Below are 18,762 nucleotides of genomic sequence, written 5' to 3' on the forward strand. Positions count from 1 at the left end.
GGCCAAAGCAGGTAGACTACTGCTTCCCCTCATAGTCATACTGTCCCAACATCAGTTGTAAGGTGTGCTCATCTGGCTGCATTGCTGCTCATTTTGTACATGCACCAAACCCAAACATATTTCCGTGACATGACGCTACCACTGTACAACTCGACAAGTTTGAGATGAAATTCAGCTGATATTGCTCCCTTTAGATGCAGAAATCTGACTATACTATTTGACATGTTTATACTAGCCCTGCCATCTTACGCTGATGTTGGGACAGTATGACTGATATGAGGGAATGCGGTCAGCATCCTGGTGCGGTGGATGCCTGAGGTCAGTTGACCGACCCTGGTATCCTGAAACCACTCTGAATCCATGAGCCAGAAGCCATTCCAACAGCATCCTTAGGGTGAGGGTAAGGGTTAGTTCCCAGGAAGGGGGTTAGGGTTAGGCACCACATGTGGGGTTAGCTGTAGCCAACACCCACTGTGTCCTTAACCCTAGCTGCAAACTCCTGTGAGTAAATGTAGCCGACACCCCCTGTGTCCGAAGTCCTATCTGCCACCCCAGGTGGATTAGAGAAGGGAGCAGGGGAGGGGTAAATTAATTACCCCATCCCCTGTCGGTATTCTAAAAGTCAGAATGCTGCAGTCAGTCATGTGACCACCAGCATCCCGAAGACCATCATTTAGTATCACACCCCATATGAGGCACAAACTAATAGCCCTGAGAGGAAGCAGTGGTATAAAGAACATTACACATGTTGGAGATCTTGTTACCTTACTTATTTAACCAATTGTAGGCTATTAAATTTGTCCCTATGTATCCTTTAATCAGCTTTGCTGAATCCCACATTCTGTGACTTACTAAACTGTTGGCACTCTTCTTTTTTGTTTTTTATTAATTTTTCAAATGTAGTTGTTTTTTTAATGTAGTTGTTTAGTGTACTTAATTTTGTTTGTTTCATTATTTTATTATTGCGGTTGGTTATATATGTGTTGGATGGTTGGAGTGATGATTAGAAACTGCTTATTTGGCATGTCCAGATGGAGCAATGATCTGTCTCCATCTGTCTGTCTGTGCCTGGGCGCGCCTGCCCGGGCACTCCTATCACCGCGTCTAGGGCACGTGCACGTACGTGACACGCACGTGCCCCATTTACTAGAATTAGAGTGTGTCTGTGTGCTCCTGGCATGACTAGGCGGACGGATTGCCTAGTCACGTCGGGAGCGCTCGTATGCAATGGAGCCGCACTAGATGAGTGTGGCTCCATCTGTATGCATTTAAATATTTTGTTTTATATTCTAGTATGTTAAACTAATAAATTACATTACTAATAATTTTCTTGTACAGTAATATGTTGGTTAAACTTAAATAAACTTCAGTAACGCTGCTCTACTGATTGGAAATATTATGCAGGTTATTCACGTCAAATATTTGAAAACATTTTGCTGTCTTAAAGTCTAACCTATGGTGACTATAAACATAAGGTACACTGTACCAACGCAATTGATGTTGATTTGAGGCTTTCAAAGATTACTGGAAAGCTTCAGACAGTAGTTGATTTTTCAGTCTTCTCTACAGGAGCAATATTTTATCATTGTGAATGTGATGAGCAAGTGGTTCAAATGCTTATTACTGATTTAGATTGGGCATTTTGGTAAAAAAAAAGAACTATAGGCATCCAATAGTATTTATTTATTTATTGTTTGTTAATTTACTTTTTATTAGAGATGTGCGGCGGACACTTTTTGTGTTTTGGTTCTAATTCCCTGATCGTGTTTTGGTTTTGGGTTGGTTTTGCCAAAACCAACCTTTTGTGTTTTGGTTTTGGATCTGGCTGATTTTTGAAATAACATAAAAACAGCTAAAATCACAGAATGTGGGGTAATTTTGATCCTACGGTATTATTAACCTCAATGGCATTCATTTCCACTCATTTCCAGTCTATTCTGAATACCTCACACCTCACAATATTGTTTTTAGGCCAAAAGGTTGCACAGAGGTGGCTGTATGACTAAGCTAAGCGACACAAGTGTGTGGCACAAACACCTGGCCCATCTAGGAGTGGCACTACAGTGGCAGACAGGATGGCACTTAAAAAAACTAGGCCCCAAACAGCACATGATGCAAAGAAGAAAAAGAGGTCCACCGAGGTGGCTGTATGACTAAGCTAAACGACACAAGTGTGTGGCACAAAAACCTGGCCCATCTAGGAGTGGCACTGCAGATGCAGACAGGATGGCACTTAAAAAAAACTAGGCCCCAAATAGCACATCATGCAAAGAAGTAAAAGAGGTGCAGTGAGGTAGCTGTATGACTAAGCTAAGTGACACAAGTGTGCAGAACAAACACCTGGCCCATATAGGAGTGGCACTGCAGTGGCAGAGAGGATGACACTTAAAAAAACTAGACCCTAAACAGCACTTGATGCAAAGAAGAAAAAGAGGTGCAAGATGGAATTGTCCTTGGGCCCTCCCTCCCACCCTTATGTTGTATAAACAGGACATGCACACTTTAACAAACCAATCATTTCAGTGACAGGGTCTGCCACACGGGATGCGGTCAAGATGCTGCCGGCCGGAATCCCGGCGGTCGAAATACCGACGCCGGAATCCCGACCGCCACAATCCCGACATATTCTCCCTCCGTGGGTGTCCATGACACCCATAGAGGGAGAATATAATAGTGTGCTGAGCGTAGCGAGGCACCGTGCCCGCAGCGTGGCGAGCGAAGTGAGCCCGCTAGGGGCTGCGTTCTGCTTGCCACCCCTGTCGGGATTGTGTGGTCGGCATTCCGGCATCGGTATTTCGACCGCCGGGATTACGGCCGGCGGCATTTAGTACTGATCCGTGCCACACAACTGTGGCTGAAATGACTAGTTTGTTTGGACCCCACCAAAAAAGAAGCAATCAAACTCTCCTTGCACAAACTGTCTCTAAAGAGACAAGATGTCGACCTCATCCTCATCCTCCGATTCCTCACCCCTTTCACTGTGTACATCCTCCTCATAAAGTATTAATTCATCCTCACTGTAATCCACCATCAAAGGTCACTGTGTACTTTCTGGAGGCAATTGCTGGTCAAGGTCTTCCCGGAGGAATTTATCATTCATTTTGATGAACATCATCTTCTCCACATTTTGTGGAAGTTACCTTCTATGCCGATCGCTGACAAGGTTACCGGCTGCACTGAACACTCTTTCGGAGTACACACTGGAGGCGCGGTAACTTATGTAAAATAAAGTCAGTTTGTGCAAGGGCATCCAAATTGTCTCTTTCTCCTGCCAGTATACATGCGGACTGTCTGACATGCCTACTTGGATGCTGTCACTCCTATAATCATCCACCATTCTTTTAATGGTGACAGAATCATATGCAGTGACAGTAGACATGTCAGTAATCGTTGGCAGGTGCTTCAGTCCGGACCAGATGTCAGCAATTGCTCCTCACTGTACTACATCACCACTAGCGTGTGGGTTAGGAAATCTTATCCTTTTCCTTGCAGCACCAGTTGCAGGAGAAATTGAAGGAGGAGCTGTTGACGGGTCATGTTCCACTTGAGTTGACAATTTTCTCATCAGCAGGTCTTTGAACCTCTGCCGATATGTGTCTGCCGGAAAGAGAGATACAACGTAGGCTTTAAACCTAGGATCGAGCACGGTGGCCAAAATGTAGTGCTCTGATTTCAACAGATTGACCACCCTTGAATCCTGGTAAAGCGAATGAAGGTCTCCATCCACAAGTCCCACATACTTTGTGGAATCACTCTGTCTTAGCTCCTCCTTCAATTTCTCCAGCTTCTTCTGCAAAAGCCTGATGAGGGGAATGACCTGACTGAAGCTGGCAGTGTCTGAAATGACTTCACATGTGGCAAGTTCGAAGGGTTGGATAAGCTATCACAAGATGGAAATCATTCTCCACTGCGCTTGAGTCAGGTGCATTTCCCCTCCTTTACCTATATCGTAGGTGGATGTATAGGCTTGAATGGCCTTTTTCTGCTCCTCCATCCTCTGAAGCATATAGAGTATTGAATTCCACCTCGTTACCACCTCTTGCTGCAGGTGATGGCAGGGCAGGTTCAGGTGTGTTTGATGGTGCTCTAGTCTTCGGCACGTGGTGGCTGAATGCTGAAAGTGGGCCGCAAATTTTTTGGGCTCACCGACAGCATCTCCTGCATGCCCCAGTCATTTTTCAAAAAATTCTGCACCACCAAATTAACTGTACAGTCCAATGGGACGTGCTGGAATTTGCCCAGATGTAATGCACGCACAATATTGGTGGCGTTGTCCGATATCACAAATCCCCAGGAGAGTCTAATTGGGGTAAGCCATTGTGCAATGATGTCCCTCAGTTTCTGTAAGTAAGAGGTTGTCAGTAGTGAGCCTCTTACGGAAAGCAGTAATATAAAGCGTAGCCTGCCTAGGAATGAGTTGACGTTTGCGAGATGCTGCTACTGGTGCAGCTGCTGTTGTTGCTGCTGGAGGCCATACATCTATCCAGTGGGCTGTCATGGTCTTATAGTCCTTAGTCTGCCCTGTTCCACTTGTCCACATGTCCGTGGTTAAGTGGACAGTGGGTACAACTGCATTTTGTAGGACACTGTGGACACTTTTTCTGATGTCTCTGTACTTTCTCGGTATAGCCTGCCTAGTGAAGTGGAACCTAGATGGGATTTGGTACCAGGGATACAGTACCTAAAACATTTCTCTAAGTCCCACTGAACTAATGGTGGATAACGGATGCACGTCTAACACCAACATAGTTGTCAAGGCCTCAGTTATCCGCTTTGCAAAAGGATGACTGCTGTCATATTTCATCTTCCTCACAAAGGACTGCTGGACAGTCAATTGCTTACTGGACGTAGTACAAGTAGTCTTCTGACTTCCCCTCTGGGATGACGATCGACTCCAAGCAGCAACAACAGCAGCAGCAGCAACAGCAGGTATACCACTCAAGGATCCTCCAGAGGAATCCCAGTTAGGAGAGGACTCCTCAGTCTTGCCAGTGACATGGCCTGCAGGACTACCGACGTTCCTGACTGAGGAGGAAGTTGACATTGAGGGAGTTGGTGTTGTGGCTTGCAGGAGCTTGGGTGCAAGAGGAAGAAGGGATTTAGGTGTCAGTGGACTGCTTACGCTCTTACCCAAAGTTTCACAACTTGACACTGACTTCTGATGAATGCACTGCAGGTGACGTATAAGGGAGGATGTTCCTAGATGGTTATCGATCTTACCCCTACTTATTACAGATTGACAGAGGCAACACATGGCTTGACTCCTGTTGCCCGGATTTGTGGATAAATAAATCCACACCAAACAGGTGGCTTTTTTGGTATTTTCCCCAGGCATCACAATGGGCTTCTTCATCCCATGGACAACAGGTGTCTCTCCTGGTGCCTGATTTAAACAAACCACATCACCATCAGAATCCTCATCGTCAACTTCCTCCTCAGCGCCAGCAACATCCATATCCTCATCCTGGTGTATTTCAACAGTGACATCTTCAATTTGAATATCAGAAACTGGACTGTGGGTGCTCTTTCCAGCACTTGCAGGGGGTGTGCAAATGGTGGAAGGATCCACCTCTTCCCATCCAGTGTTGGGAAGGTCAGGCATCGCAACCGCCAACACAGTTGGACTCTCCTTGGGGATTTGTGATACCATCTTAGAATGCACAGTTCTTTTCTGTGCTTTTTCCAGCTTAACTCTTATAATTTTTCTAGCTGGAGGATGAGGGCTTCCATTGTCATGTGAAACTGAACCACTAGTCATGAACATAGGCCAGGACCTTAGTCATTCCTTGCCACTCTGTGTCATAAATGGCATATTGGCAAGTTTACGTTTCTCCTCAGACCATTTAAATTTATTTTTTGGGGTCATTTTACTGAAATTTTGGCTTTTTGGATTTTACATACCCGCTGCTATCACATTGGGCATCAGCCTTTGCAGACGACGTTGATAGCATTTCATCATCTATGTCATGACTAGTGGCAGCAGCTTCAGCACTAGGAGGAAATGCTTGTTGATCTTTCCTTATTTTATCCTCCAAATTTTTGCTCTCCTTCATTTTTATGGGGGTCATTCCAAGTTGATCGCACGTAGCAAATTTTGGCTGCTCATATGATCAACCTGACGATGCCTATGGGGGAGTGTATTTTAGCAGAGCAGGGCTGCGAATGCTTGTGCAGCCCTGCTATGCTAAAAAAGTTTCTAGCAAAACAAGACCAGCCCTCTGCAAAAAGAAAAATACTTACTTATCATTTGCAACTGATCCAGCGATGCAGGTCCCGGATTTGACATCAGACATCCGCCCTCAAAACACCTGGACATGCCTGCATTCGCTGGACCACTCCCGGAAAACAGTCAGTTGACGCCCCGACATGCCTTCCTCCTGTCAATCTTCTTGCGTTCGCCACTGTGACCGCTTTCCTTGTTCCCCATATTGTTGCCCTGTAACAGCCATAGCCGGGGAAATGACGCGCATGCGCAGTTCCGACCCGATCGCACGGCTACGAAGAAGTGCAGCATGCGATCGGGTCGGAATGACCCCCCATATGCGGTACAGGAGAGCGTACCTCTACACCACACAGGGCAAACCCTGTTAAAATTATTTGGATTAAAAATTAATAACCGCATTATTTGGAGTAAATAATATACAATCACTAACATTTTCATATGACTTGTCACCTGTAAAATACTTATTTACAAAAATTCCTTTGTTTCTAAAATAAACCAATATTTTTCTTTTTAATTCACAGGGTGTTGTAGGGGGGATTATTTGTGGATGGGAAACTGAATGTATTATACCAAATATCATAATCAACAATTGCTGGAAACATGCCCTGTATGAATGAGTGCCAAGTTGCATCTACAGTACTCTGCAGTGCCGTAACTAGACATTTTAGCTCTGTGTGCAAAAAACGGCATCGGCGCGCCACCCCTTATGTAATATAAGGGCAGTGCGCGCCTCAGGTGCGCAAAAATGATATATGGGCATGGCTTCATGGGAAGGGGTGTGGCCACAAAATAATACCAATTCATATTACGGTGCACAGTAGTCCCCATTATTCAAATGACACCACATAGTAGCGCCACTACACCATGTAGAGCCCCTTTTACACATTATGTTGGACATATTCCCCTTTTTACACGTTACGGCAGACAGAGACCCCTTTTTACACATTACGGCAGACAGTCCCCTTTTTTACACATTATGGCATACAGTACCCCTTTTTATACATTATGGTAGACAGTCCCCGTTTTTACACATTACAGCAGACAGTGTTGCCCTTTTTATACATTACAGCAGACAGTGTCCCCTTTTTACACATTACGGCAGCCAGTCCCCCTTTTCACACATTATGGCAGACAATCCCCATTTTACACATTACGGCAGACAGCATCCCCTTTTTACACATTACAGCAGCCAGTCCCCCTTTTTACATATTACGGCAGCCAGTCTCCCTTTTTACACATTACGGCAGACAGCGTCCCCTTTCTACACATTACAGCAGACAGTACCCATTTTTACACATTACAGCAGACAGCGTCCCCTTTTTACACATTACAGCAGACAGCATCCCCTTTTTACAGATCAAGGCAGCCAGTCCCCCTTTTTACACATTACGGCAGCCAGTCCCCCTTTCACACATTAAGTAGACTAGATGAATAGATAGATAGATAGATCAATAGAACAGGTGATACTTACCATCTTTCCGCTGGCTCAGGCAGTCAGGTTCCTCGGTGCTGGCAGCTCCAGAGGCAGGGGAGAAGGAGGAGGAGGGAGGGGGACTCGGGAGCCACAGGAGCGCCATGTAATTGGTGGCTGCACCGCATGCATCTGTCCCTCTCCTTCTGCATTGGCTGGCCGCCGCTGTGAATTCTGGGCTGAGCCCCCCTCCCTCCTCCTCCTTCTCCCCTGCTCCCAGAGCTGCTCCTCTCTGGCGGCAGCACACGCACACAGGCAGCTTGTAATGAGTCAGTTTGACTCATTACAATGCCGCTGATGACTTTAGGGCACACACGTAGTTACGGCATTGGTACTGTGAGATGGACAAATATTTGCTAATAATTTTGGACTAAATTAGCAAAATCTAGAAGGAATGGTGAAGAAATGTTTTATTTACTCTATTGTAAAATACAAAAAGGTAAAATAAACTTTGCAGTGAGAGTAAATGTACAGATGTGTCCTCATACGCTTACAGTATCGGCCTTACACCATACAGCGCAAGATGCCCCGTATGACTGAGACGTTCTGACAGGTGTATTGTGAAATCTAAATTGCAGTATAAAATTTAAGCAGCCATTATTTACCCTGCACGGAAACAATATCACCCACCCAAATCTAACTCTCTCTTCACATGTTACATCTGCCCCACCTGCAGTGCAACATAGTTTTGCCCAGTTGCTAACTTTTTTGTTTTGCTAACAAACCTGAATAACCCCCGTAGTGCAAAATTATTTTCTAGTCAGGACTAAAGTCAAGAATTATTATTATTTTTTTTATTTTTTTAAAGAACTGCTTAATGTTCAGTCGGATCATTGTGTTTTTTTTATATAAATCATTGTGTAAAATATTATGTTATAAAAATGAGTTTGCAATGTGAAATATTCTGTACAATGGGGGTCATTCCGAGTTGTTCGCTCGCTAGCAGATTTTAGCAGCATTGCACACGCTAGGCCGCTGCCCTCTGGAAGTGTATCTTAGCTTAGCAGAATAGCGAACGAAATATTAGCAGAATTGCGAATAGAAATTTCTTAGCAGTTTCTGAGTAGCTCCAGACCTATTCACAGATTGCGATCAGCTCAGGCCGTTTCGTTCCTGGTTTGACGTCACACACACGCCCAGCATTCGGCCAGCCACTCCCCCGTTTCTCCAGACACTCCCGCGTTTTATCCTGGCACGCCTGCATTTTTCCGCACACTCCCAGAAAACGGTCAGTTTCCGCCCAGAAACACCCACTTCCTGTCAATCACACTCCGATCACTTCAACAATGAAATTTCTTCATTCGGAAGTGAGTAAATTTACTAAGTTTTGTGCTAAAATACTTACCGCATGCGCACTGCGAACCATGCGCATGCACATTTTTGCCTTAATCACTCCGTTGCGAAAATCGGCAACGAGCGAACAACTCGGAATGACCCCCAATATACAACACACAAGAAATTGAATACCAAAATGATAGCACAACAGACCTTGTTACAATTGCAAACTTCACAGAATGAATATATTTTAGGCAGACATTCATATGGTGAGAAAACAATTTATTTTAATGCAAGATTTATTTTAATGTCAATTGTTCAGCTTTGATAACCCTTTGGGGTTGTGGAATCTTGGACATCCCATCCTCACAGATGTGTTTCTTCATAAGCAACTCATGAGGCAGAGCTGCAGGGAAAACAGATGCATTACTGTATGTGCCTACCATAGCTCTACAGTAGAACTCTAAAGATGCCCTATCTCATAACTGTAGTGGATGAAGTCTTTTAGAGATTCAGGGCTAGATGCATCATTGCTTGGAAAGTGATAAAATGGACAGAGAAAAAGCACCAGCCAATAAGCTCCTAACTGCCATGTCACAGGCCCTGTTTGAAAACTCAAAGTTAGGAGCTTATTAGCTTGTAGTTGATCACTTTCCATTTTATCACTCTCCAAGCGATGGTGCATCTATTCAAAAATCTATACAAGGACATGCTTTCTGTCATACTCCTTTTTTGCTACACTGAGTGGTCATTTTTTTATGAAAAAGGTTTTTAAAAAGTAACCATATTAATAAACATTTTGTTTAAAACTACATTTCAATTTAAATGTATTCTGAATTTCATAACTTTTTTCTTTTTTTGAAAAATGATTTGCCAGCTGTGCCACAGTGACATTTATAGAAACTGAAAATGTGCAGAAAAGTTTCCATTATATATAAGTTTACCAAAGGAGATACAGTAAATTTCTACAAGAAACTATTGATTGTAGTATAAAGTACTAATCACATATTTACACACAACAGCAGATGATATACAGTTAGCTGGACATTTTAATACACTTAATGGCAGAAGGTACGGTAAAGCAGCAGAGGATTTCTTACTAGGCATGCGAGGTACATGCCTAGGGGTGACACACAAAGCTGATGAGGCCAGGTGAATTTTTTCTTTGTCATTATGACTTAATTATTTTATATTTTATTTTGCAACTGAGGAGAGTGGAACAATGGGCAGCAAATTGTGGTCAGGGAGAGGTGGTAGTGGGGTGAAGTTGGGGCTACTATGGTTGTCTTGAGGTATTCAGACTGGCCCTGAAATGAAGGGGACAGTAATGGGGGCAGCCAGTTATTTGCCTCGGGGTGGCCTGACCCCTAATTCCTCCTCTGCAGTACAGTACTAAACCTTGAATAGTGATATAGTGGAGAGTGATAAACTACTAACCACCCAGCTCCTAGCTGTCATTTTTCAAGCACAGTCTGGAACATGGCAGTTAGAAGCTGATTGGTCGGTACTTTATCTCTTTCCACTTTATCTCTCTTCAAGGCTTAATGCATCTGCACCTGTAACAGTTTATCAAAGCTCTGTAGAGGCAAAGAGAAGTAAAGTGATAGCTACTGTTTTCACTTTGCTTCCAGGTTCAAATCTAGCAAGTGTACTGCCATAGGTTACCAAGGGCTAATGGCATCTGAACATTGTGTTAGCTCCCAGTCAATTTTAGCCACAATGGAAACCTGTTCAGGCTTGTTTGGTGCTGGAAACCGGGAGCACCCAGTTGATATCTTTTATCTGCTGCGGTCCCATGTACACACATTTTGAGGATTATTAATATTTACAGGTAACCCACAGAAGCATTATAAATTTTATATTTTTAATAGTCTTTTCCTTAATTACAGTAATTGAAACATATCATAGAATTGAATGTAACAAATATTGCTGTCTTCATTCTACAGGAAAGGATTTGTCATATCAGAAACTAGGAACTGACATGAAAGCTGGTTTAGATCTGCATTATATGGAAAGTGATGACATTCCCACATCTTCTTTGGAGCTAGAATGGGACATGGAGACTGAGCTGGAGGAACTTGGAACCAGTCACTTTCAGTTGGATGGTTTCACTGACAACCATGGGAACACTCCGGCAAATCCATCTCACACAATTACCTCCAACCAACCATCAACTTCACCCAAAGGACGTTTCCAACGATTAGAGGAGGAGCCAGAATACTTTTCCCATTGGGCAGAATCAAAACCAAAGACCTCCAAACACTTTTGTATGATTGCAAAAACGTTTTGCACATTCACATGTACATTTATTTTGGGGATATTAATAGGATATTTTACAAAACAAAATCCTTCCAGTAACTGTGTATTGTCAAATGAGATTGCTTCATCAACTGAACTCCCTGTTATCAATGAGATATTAAAAGACATCACAAAAGAACATATTGAACAATATTACAGGTATGTGCATCTTGCTTTTTTTTACCAGTGTTTCTGATAATAGTAATATTTATTTTCTGCAGTGGTTAGATTACATTGATTAATGTTACAATTAAAATATGTTATTGTTATTTATAGTACATACAATATCTTATATTTAATGAATCTTCAATTATATACATAACAAAGCCTACTAAAAATCAAGTTGACATAAACAGACAAAGTTGTTATTTTTGGTCCAGGGGTTCCAATTCATTCTGCAAGTAAGAGTGAGATGCTTGGCTGGCACTCCCTACTGCCATACCTTTACCCACTGCCAGGGCTGCTCAATGGAGCTCTCAAATTAAGTTTGTCAATGAAATGTTAATTATATTAGTATTACCATAATCTTTAACTGGAAACTGGGGCATTCATGTGACTTGAAATCTACTGATGTCTTTAAACACAGCCTATACTTCCTTATACAGTAAGGGTTCTTATAACTGCATTATTCTCTAGTACCATAGTTGCCATTTCTCATGGGTTTTCACAAATAATTGTAGAGACTACTACATGCATGTATAGAAAGAAACAATTGAGAGAGCGTTATACACATCTGTTGTGGATTTAAAAAATATATATTTTTATTTCTATCAATATTCCTTATCACAATTATACTTAGTGCCGGCCGGCATCACATAAAAAATAAAGCCATTTTTCACAATGTAGGCTAAAATATAAGAATTATAAATGCTTCTACACATGCGTATATAGATCTATTTCTGTTCACTTTACTTAATTATCAGTAAACATCTTAAAATAATTCTTAGGAGAAATAGATTATAAGTATACCCAGCATATGTACACACCAATATGGCTCTTTAATATATACTGCACGCTGGTGTAATCACCTCCCAGTGATTTCTAAACATGCACGTAGAACTTTAGATGGCACTTAGGTCCACATGTCCATTTGTCTGGTTAATAAGCATGTGTTAATGTCAATAAAATGGACAAAGCCTCGCTCACACAACCTGTATGTGTTATTGGAGCAGTTCATGCAATATTGGTAGAAAAAACAGTCACTGTCCAGTGGTATTTTATAAATATGTTGAAACGTATACCATGTAAATGCCTCTGTTGAAGTCACAGTATTTGCGGTGATCCTCCTGGCTAATGCTCCTACCGGTAGCCTTTTGGTTGGAGTGGACATCTTATCCGCTTTAACTGCAATGTGACCGCTTGTCCTCCCGGCCGGTACTCTCACTCCCGGCCTTATCCGGAGTCAATGGGCAGATGGTTACACAGCCATTCCCCCACTTCGGGGAAGTGATTCAGCCAGCCGGCTGATGGATAATGATCCGCTGCAGTCTGTGTATGGAGATAGTGACAGATGCGTTTCCCAGCCTACTCAAAAGCATCGGCTGCTTCCTCAGTGTCAGTGTCAGTATACTGTAAATGATGTAATGGAGCTGCTGCACATATCTAGTGGCAGCAGATTTTTCTACCAAGTCTGCTGTAGGTATGTGTCTGTGGATCTGGGTGCTCAACCATCACACCAGAGATAGAATCTGGTAAGTGGCTTACCATGGTCATTGGGCCTGGACATATCTGAAGTACTGTATTGTATAAACTGCACTTTGTTTGGGGCAAACTGTAGCTTGTTACATGCTAATTATACTCCCTTAGTTGGTTGGCGGCAATTACTCTAAAATCAAACATTTGGAACCCCCCCTCCAGAAATCCTGTGTTTGCATGTACTTTTGAAAGAGTTCAGCACTCTCACACATTCTGCTTTTCTCCTAGTGAAATGGGCAGCATATTGGCGTATTGATACAGATAGAGACTCCATTATTCTTACTCTTTGAGTGACTAGGTGCCCGCCTGGGTGCACCTAGTTACTGTGAGCATCTCCGTCTGGATGGGCACGCGCTCCCCATTCACTTTAATGGAGAGAGTCTCCATCCGCGTGCCCAGACAGAGATGCTCTGAATGGGAAGCGTCTCATGCACTCCCAGCTTGACTAGGTGGACAGATCGTGTAGTCACGCCGAGAGTACATGCCTGCAACTCAGCCAGCATAGATAACCCTGTCTCCATCTGTACCTATGTCCTCTTTGTGTATGTTACTGCAGTCTGTTGCATTGCATCATAGAGGGTGAGGCCATATAATGAGTTTTACCCACTCTTACCACCAACAGTGGATCACTCCATCTACCCTCTGAAACTGGAGGGATGTCTCCTGGAAGGGAATAATTAAATATTGCAAGTATGCTGTATAACCACTTATAATGTTGACTTAGATGTCCCAGGTATCTGAATGCTAAGGAAACAAGGCCTAGGTTTATCAAACCTTGGAGAATGATAAATTGCATGGCAATAAAGTACCAAACAATCAGCATCTAACTGACATTTTTCAGTAAGATGGCAGTTTGGAGCTGGTTGTTTGATACTTTTCACAGTGCAATTTATCACTCTCCAAGTCTTGATAAATCTGGGCATAAGTTTCTTTAGCTAAAGAATTGCAGAAAAAAGTATCCAGAAATGGTCATTGACCAAGTCTAAGATGTGCCAAATAAAAAGTTACCAGATGAAGCAGGCTACCTAAACACAATGGTGTGGTAGACCCTTTGTGGCCTGAATCTATCAGGACATTTAATTACAACGATTGCTCTACATTCTTACAGTAAGCTCATGATTAACAATTCTATATTATGCTTCTTATTAATTGCATACTGTATGAAGATTAGACTAAATATTTGATAACATCAGTTGATGTGCTATAAAAACATGCATATACTTAGTCCTGTTTTTTAGTTAGCCTGCTTTTATTAATGACAATAAGAATAGAGAAATAAAAAAAAATCACCAACCACTAAAGGTCATAAAGGCCTTTACCACCATCTAAAAAGTAAAACTTATGATTATACAGCAGATCATCAAACGAAGAAATGAATGTTGGGTTATTAAGCTGTGTCTTTGGCCTATTTCCCTTTTTAAGTATGCCCTATCGACTACAACAGTCCACCACCAGTCATTATCCAATAACAGACAGTATTCACTAAATTGAACTAGAAGCAAATGCTAACCTTTGCAGCTTACACATCTACTGTACTCCTAGTATGTCAAATGCATTACTGAATCCTAGACAAGCTATATCCACAACTTTACTCTGGACTAGCACAGACAAAAATCAATTTGACTTGTTTGACATGATGTTTCTTCAATAAATCTATGCTGTTTGGGGTCAAGCAAGTCGTTTGACTTTAAACATTCAGTGACTGTTATTTCAACACCAGCAACATTACCCTGTCTGTTTCCATGCACATAATTGGTCTCTTCCCAAATGAGATCAAAAGTTGAAATTAATTTAACAAAGGAAGGTGGTGGGGTAAGTTCTTTTCTTGTAAGTATTCTAATTGCTGCAAGTGAAATGTCACATAATCATTATCTAATGCAATATATACAATATTGCATATTTTAGAGCTGAAAAATACTGTAGTTTCAGATAGATACAATGAAAATAGTGTATAGGATGAAAACTATTCACCCAAAAGACCCATATGTCATTTATTAAAAAGATGCCAAAATTCTGAGCAGATTATGCAATATCTTCATAGTCTTTGTACCTTGGGGTGGCCCAGGTTGTCCTTTTAAATTATCAACCAACAAGCTTACTACATTGACTGACATAATAAATAGAATGTACTGCAGTTACCCATTTTAAGTTTGTAACTAACCAAATTCTAATTGTCATATTTTTAGGACAGTATTAAAATGAAATCTAATGTCAAATTTATTACAAGGGGTTCCGTTCTTTATCATAATTTTCAGCAGACATTTGCCCCAGTATAATCTTGGTGCAAGAGATCCATTTGAAATCAGACACATCTCTGCATACTGTATGCACTGCTCTTAAAAAACCCACAATTCCATCTACAGTACACACCCACATTATGCTCATAGCTCAACAAAAACTACATTACAATGCCCAGTTGACATCCAGTTGCAACCACTTAGCCTCTAGTAGAGTTGCACCTGAGATGCATTTTTTAGTAAAGGATCTTTTAGTAAATGCAGATGATTTCATCTTAATTGGCACTTTGAACCTCGGTTTCCACTAAGGTCCATCAGTTTGTTTAACTGGTTGGCGTGAGGAGTTGGACTGATTTGGTGCATCTCTTGTAAAGTATTGTACAATGTAGAAGAACCATTGTGCAGAGGCATATTATTACCTGTGTGCAATGCCAATGTCCTTCCCTACCTTCTGCCAGCAGCATCATTTTCTATGTGATATTAGGGAAGATTGCACATTTGCATAGGTCAGCAAAGGCTCAGAAACAATGCCAGTCTTTGCCAAAACATACAACATCTTTCTGAAGATATCACCTGGTGCTGCTCACAGATAAATTGGAAGACCCACTGCTTGCACACTGTGAATCTATGCTGGGAGCTACAGTAAGTTTGCTTTGAGTTTTCTATTTTATATTTAAAAGGACATAATTTGCATTTTTAACTTTCACCTTCTAGTAAATATACAGGGGCACTTTGCTCATTGTACAGCAAAATGACCACATGTAACAGACAATCCTGATTTTCCTTCTCTCTCTCTCATTAATAATTTATGCCACAAAGTTAACTAAACTAGGTAGTATTTTAGGAGAAAAGTTTAAGTTTAGTTTAATGATCTGGGTAGCTCTAAAATATTAGCAGAGTACACATTGTATGTGAAGGGTAAACATTTGCACTATGCTTCTCTTGTATACTTGAACTTTGATAGAACTTCTACAGCAAACAGGCGGCAAATATACTCCTGTGCTCTGGTTGTATTATGCAAGGGACAGTTTACAATACTAAGTTCAGTCTGTGGTTTTGCTCTTTTGGTGGTTTCAGTGCATGTTTTTAAACTGTATATGTATCAACAGCATTACTGTATGTACAGTGGGACTAAGTCACATTTGTATGTAAACCCAATAGTTTACATACAAATCTGATGGTGCGGGTCTGCACAGGCACAAGACCCTTGCTTGAGATAACACTCGCAGGCCCCTATCATCCAAAGCGTGATCAATATGCTGTGGCATTTGTGGGGTGGAGTGGGGGCAGCAACTGTCACTTTTCTTCAAAATGGGGTTGTATCTTTCCCATTTTGAATGTGGGATGGGTCCAGGGTCTGCTTCATTGGATTCAGATTTACTGGATCCAGGTGTTCATATCCAACGGCCAGCCTGAGTAAGCTTCAGCTTACGCAGGCTGACCAGTGCCTAAAGACATTGTGAACGAATGCAAATTATTTCTATGGGGTGGCATAAATTGTAATGATAATGTCTATCTTTACTAATAAATAAAAGAATTAATGGCCATTATAATAATTTACTACTTTTTGTAACTTCATGTGAACTTGTTACTTCTGATTGATCTTCCCTCTTCTAGTGTTGCATTGGTGATGTAGCCATTTGATATCAAAATGTGATGTCATGTGGTTGTCCTCTAATAATTTAGGGCATCTGGACTTACCCACCACACCACCTACCTGATGGCAGAGATATCTTTCTATCCATCTATCTACAGATTTGGCCATTATCAGCTTACCTGTGAATGGGTTGCACATGCGGCCACATTGCGATTACGACTACCTGCACCCATGAGCGACCAGTTCACTCAAGCGTACAAAACCATGAAATCCTTTGGAACAGGTATGCGTATGTGGTGCAGACTTTATAGGGTACATTTTCAGCTGGACCCAGTTGGAAATGGGGGGAGGTCAGGGTGTGCCATGAAGAAGGCGGTGGAAGGACAAAGGAGAGCTGAAAAGGGGAGGACAAAGGTGAGAGGTGAGGAACATAGGAAATGGGAGGGGACAAGTGCATAGAGGAGGGGCCAGGCTACAGTAAGTAGCCATGCACTGTAGGGGTTGGAGCTGGAAGCAGGGGGGCAGAGGGCCCTGGAGTCAGGTGGGGAATGGTTGTGGTGAGGGAAGTGGTAGAGAAGCACATACAGGGTATTATCTCCCTCCTGACACTGTGCATATTAATTTTAGTTGGCAGCTGAACTGCGCCCCTTGACCAATACATTGACTGGCACCTCTCAAATCCTCCCCTCCCCCCATTCAGTACCTATGGTGTAGATAGATATGATGGGCTGGAGTTCTTGAAATCTCTAGCAAATACATTTAGCAGAATGTCCTTTCTGGAAAGACAGCATGAACAATGATGGTGCTTTAAATGGGTCATTGAACTACTGTGTGAAGCAGGCATAATCACAGAATGTAAACGCTTGCTTCTACAAATTGATATACAAATATACTCCATTAAAAACATATAAGAAAGCATTTGAATGGGAGACTGTGCCTTTAACATTTTCAGTTTAAACTGTAAATGCATTGCACTTTATCTGTCTGATTTATATACCTGCTAGAAACCATCCATATGGCGTTATAAATGATATGAAAAACAAGTTAGTATTGACTATAAACGGTTACTGTATCATGAAGTAAAACACTTATCCAGGTGTTATTTTGTATATTGGAGACTTAATAATCTAATATTTTGAAACAGGATACAAGAAAAACCATATTCTTAAAATCGTTTTTGGCAGAGACGGTGTACTTTTTCCATGAGTTTGATTCATTTTATTACTTGTGTAATAGTCTTTTATCTATTTATCTTTCAGCATATGATATACAGCAAAACATGTTTTCATTATGATTTTATATGTCTTGTCCACTGAAGGTTATGAACCAGCCAACTAAAATATCATTAACTCAGTATAGGAAATCATTCACCCTCATTACGATGTCCTTCATTGTGGCAATTTTTCTTTGCTATGAGATTACTGCACCTTAACCAGTGCAGCTATAATTTAACATCATTTTCTTCTAAGAGAATATATTTAATACATTCAAAGAATACTTAAAAGAAGGTATGCTTGGAATAGGAAATTATGTTGTTTGTTATGTTTCTGTGTATTGCAGATCTTTTAAATGCCTGTAAATAATTTTGCGTACATGTTGAAAACTGAAATGCTGCATTAAAGAACTATGATTACATCAATGACATTAAATAATGTGCTTGCAATTAAAATTATGCACCCTTCTTTTTAACACATCTCATAGAAGCCTTAGGCATTGATATGCAAAATAGATTCACACTCTACTGCATATATAATACTAAAATGTAACATATTCTCACAGTACTAAAGGTATTCACTAGCTTGAAAATGTTAAATGTTTCCACAAATAGTAAAACAAAACATGTTCAATATGTTTAATAATTTAAAGTCTCCATTCCTTTTCCATTCAGATACACAATTTATAAAAAAGATGATTTACAAATCATTGTTATTAAGTCATCTGCTACTATACTTTATGGATGAAATAC

At 41.3% G+C, this 18,762-nt stretch overlaps 1 protein-coding gene across 8 annotated transcripts in view; it reads left to right on the forward strand.

Annotated features, from left to right (window-relative positions):
* Positions 1-18,762, forward strand: part of NAALADL2 (N-acetylated alpha-linked acidic dipeptidase like 2) — a 1,057,096-nt gene that overhangs the window by 365,245 nt on the left and 673,089 nt on the right. For all 8 annotated transcript variants that reach the window (XM_063916285.1, XM_063916288.1, XM_063916286.1 and 5 more), the window contains one exon: positions 10,916-11,426. In XM_063916285.1, the coding sequence (XP_063772355.1) occupies positions 10,951-11,426 (476 nt within the window). In that variant the 5' untranslated portion in view covers positions 10,916-10,950. The remainder of the gene's footprint in view (positions 1-10,915; positions 11,427-18,762) is intronic.

The sequence above is a fragment of the Pseudophryne corroboree genome, chromosome 4 (genome assembly GCF_028390025.1).
Source record: "Pseudophryne corroboree isolate aPseCor3 chromosome 4, aPseCor3.hap2, whole genome shotgun sequence".
Classification (NCBI taxonomy): Eukaryota; Metazoa; Chordata; class Amphibia; order Anura; family Myobatrachidae; genus Pseudophryne; species Pseudophryne corroboree.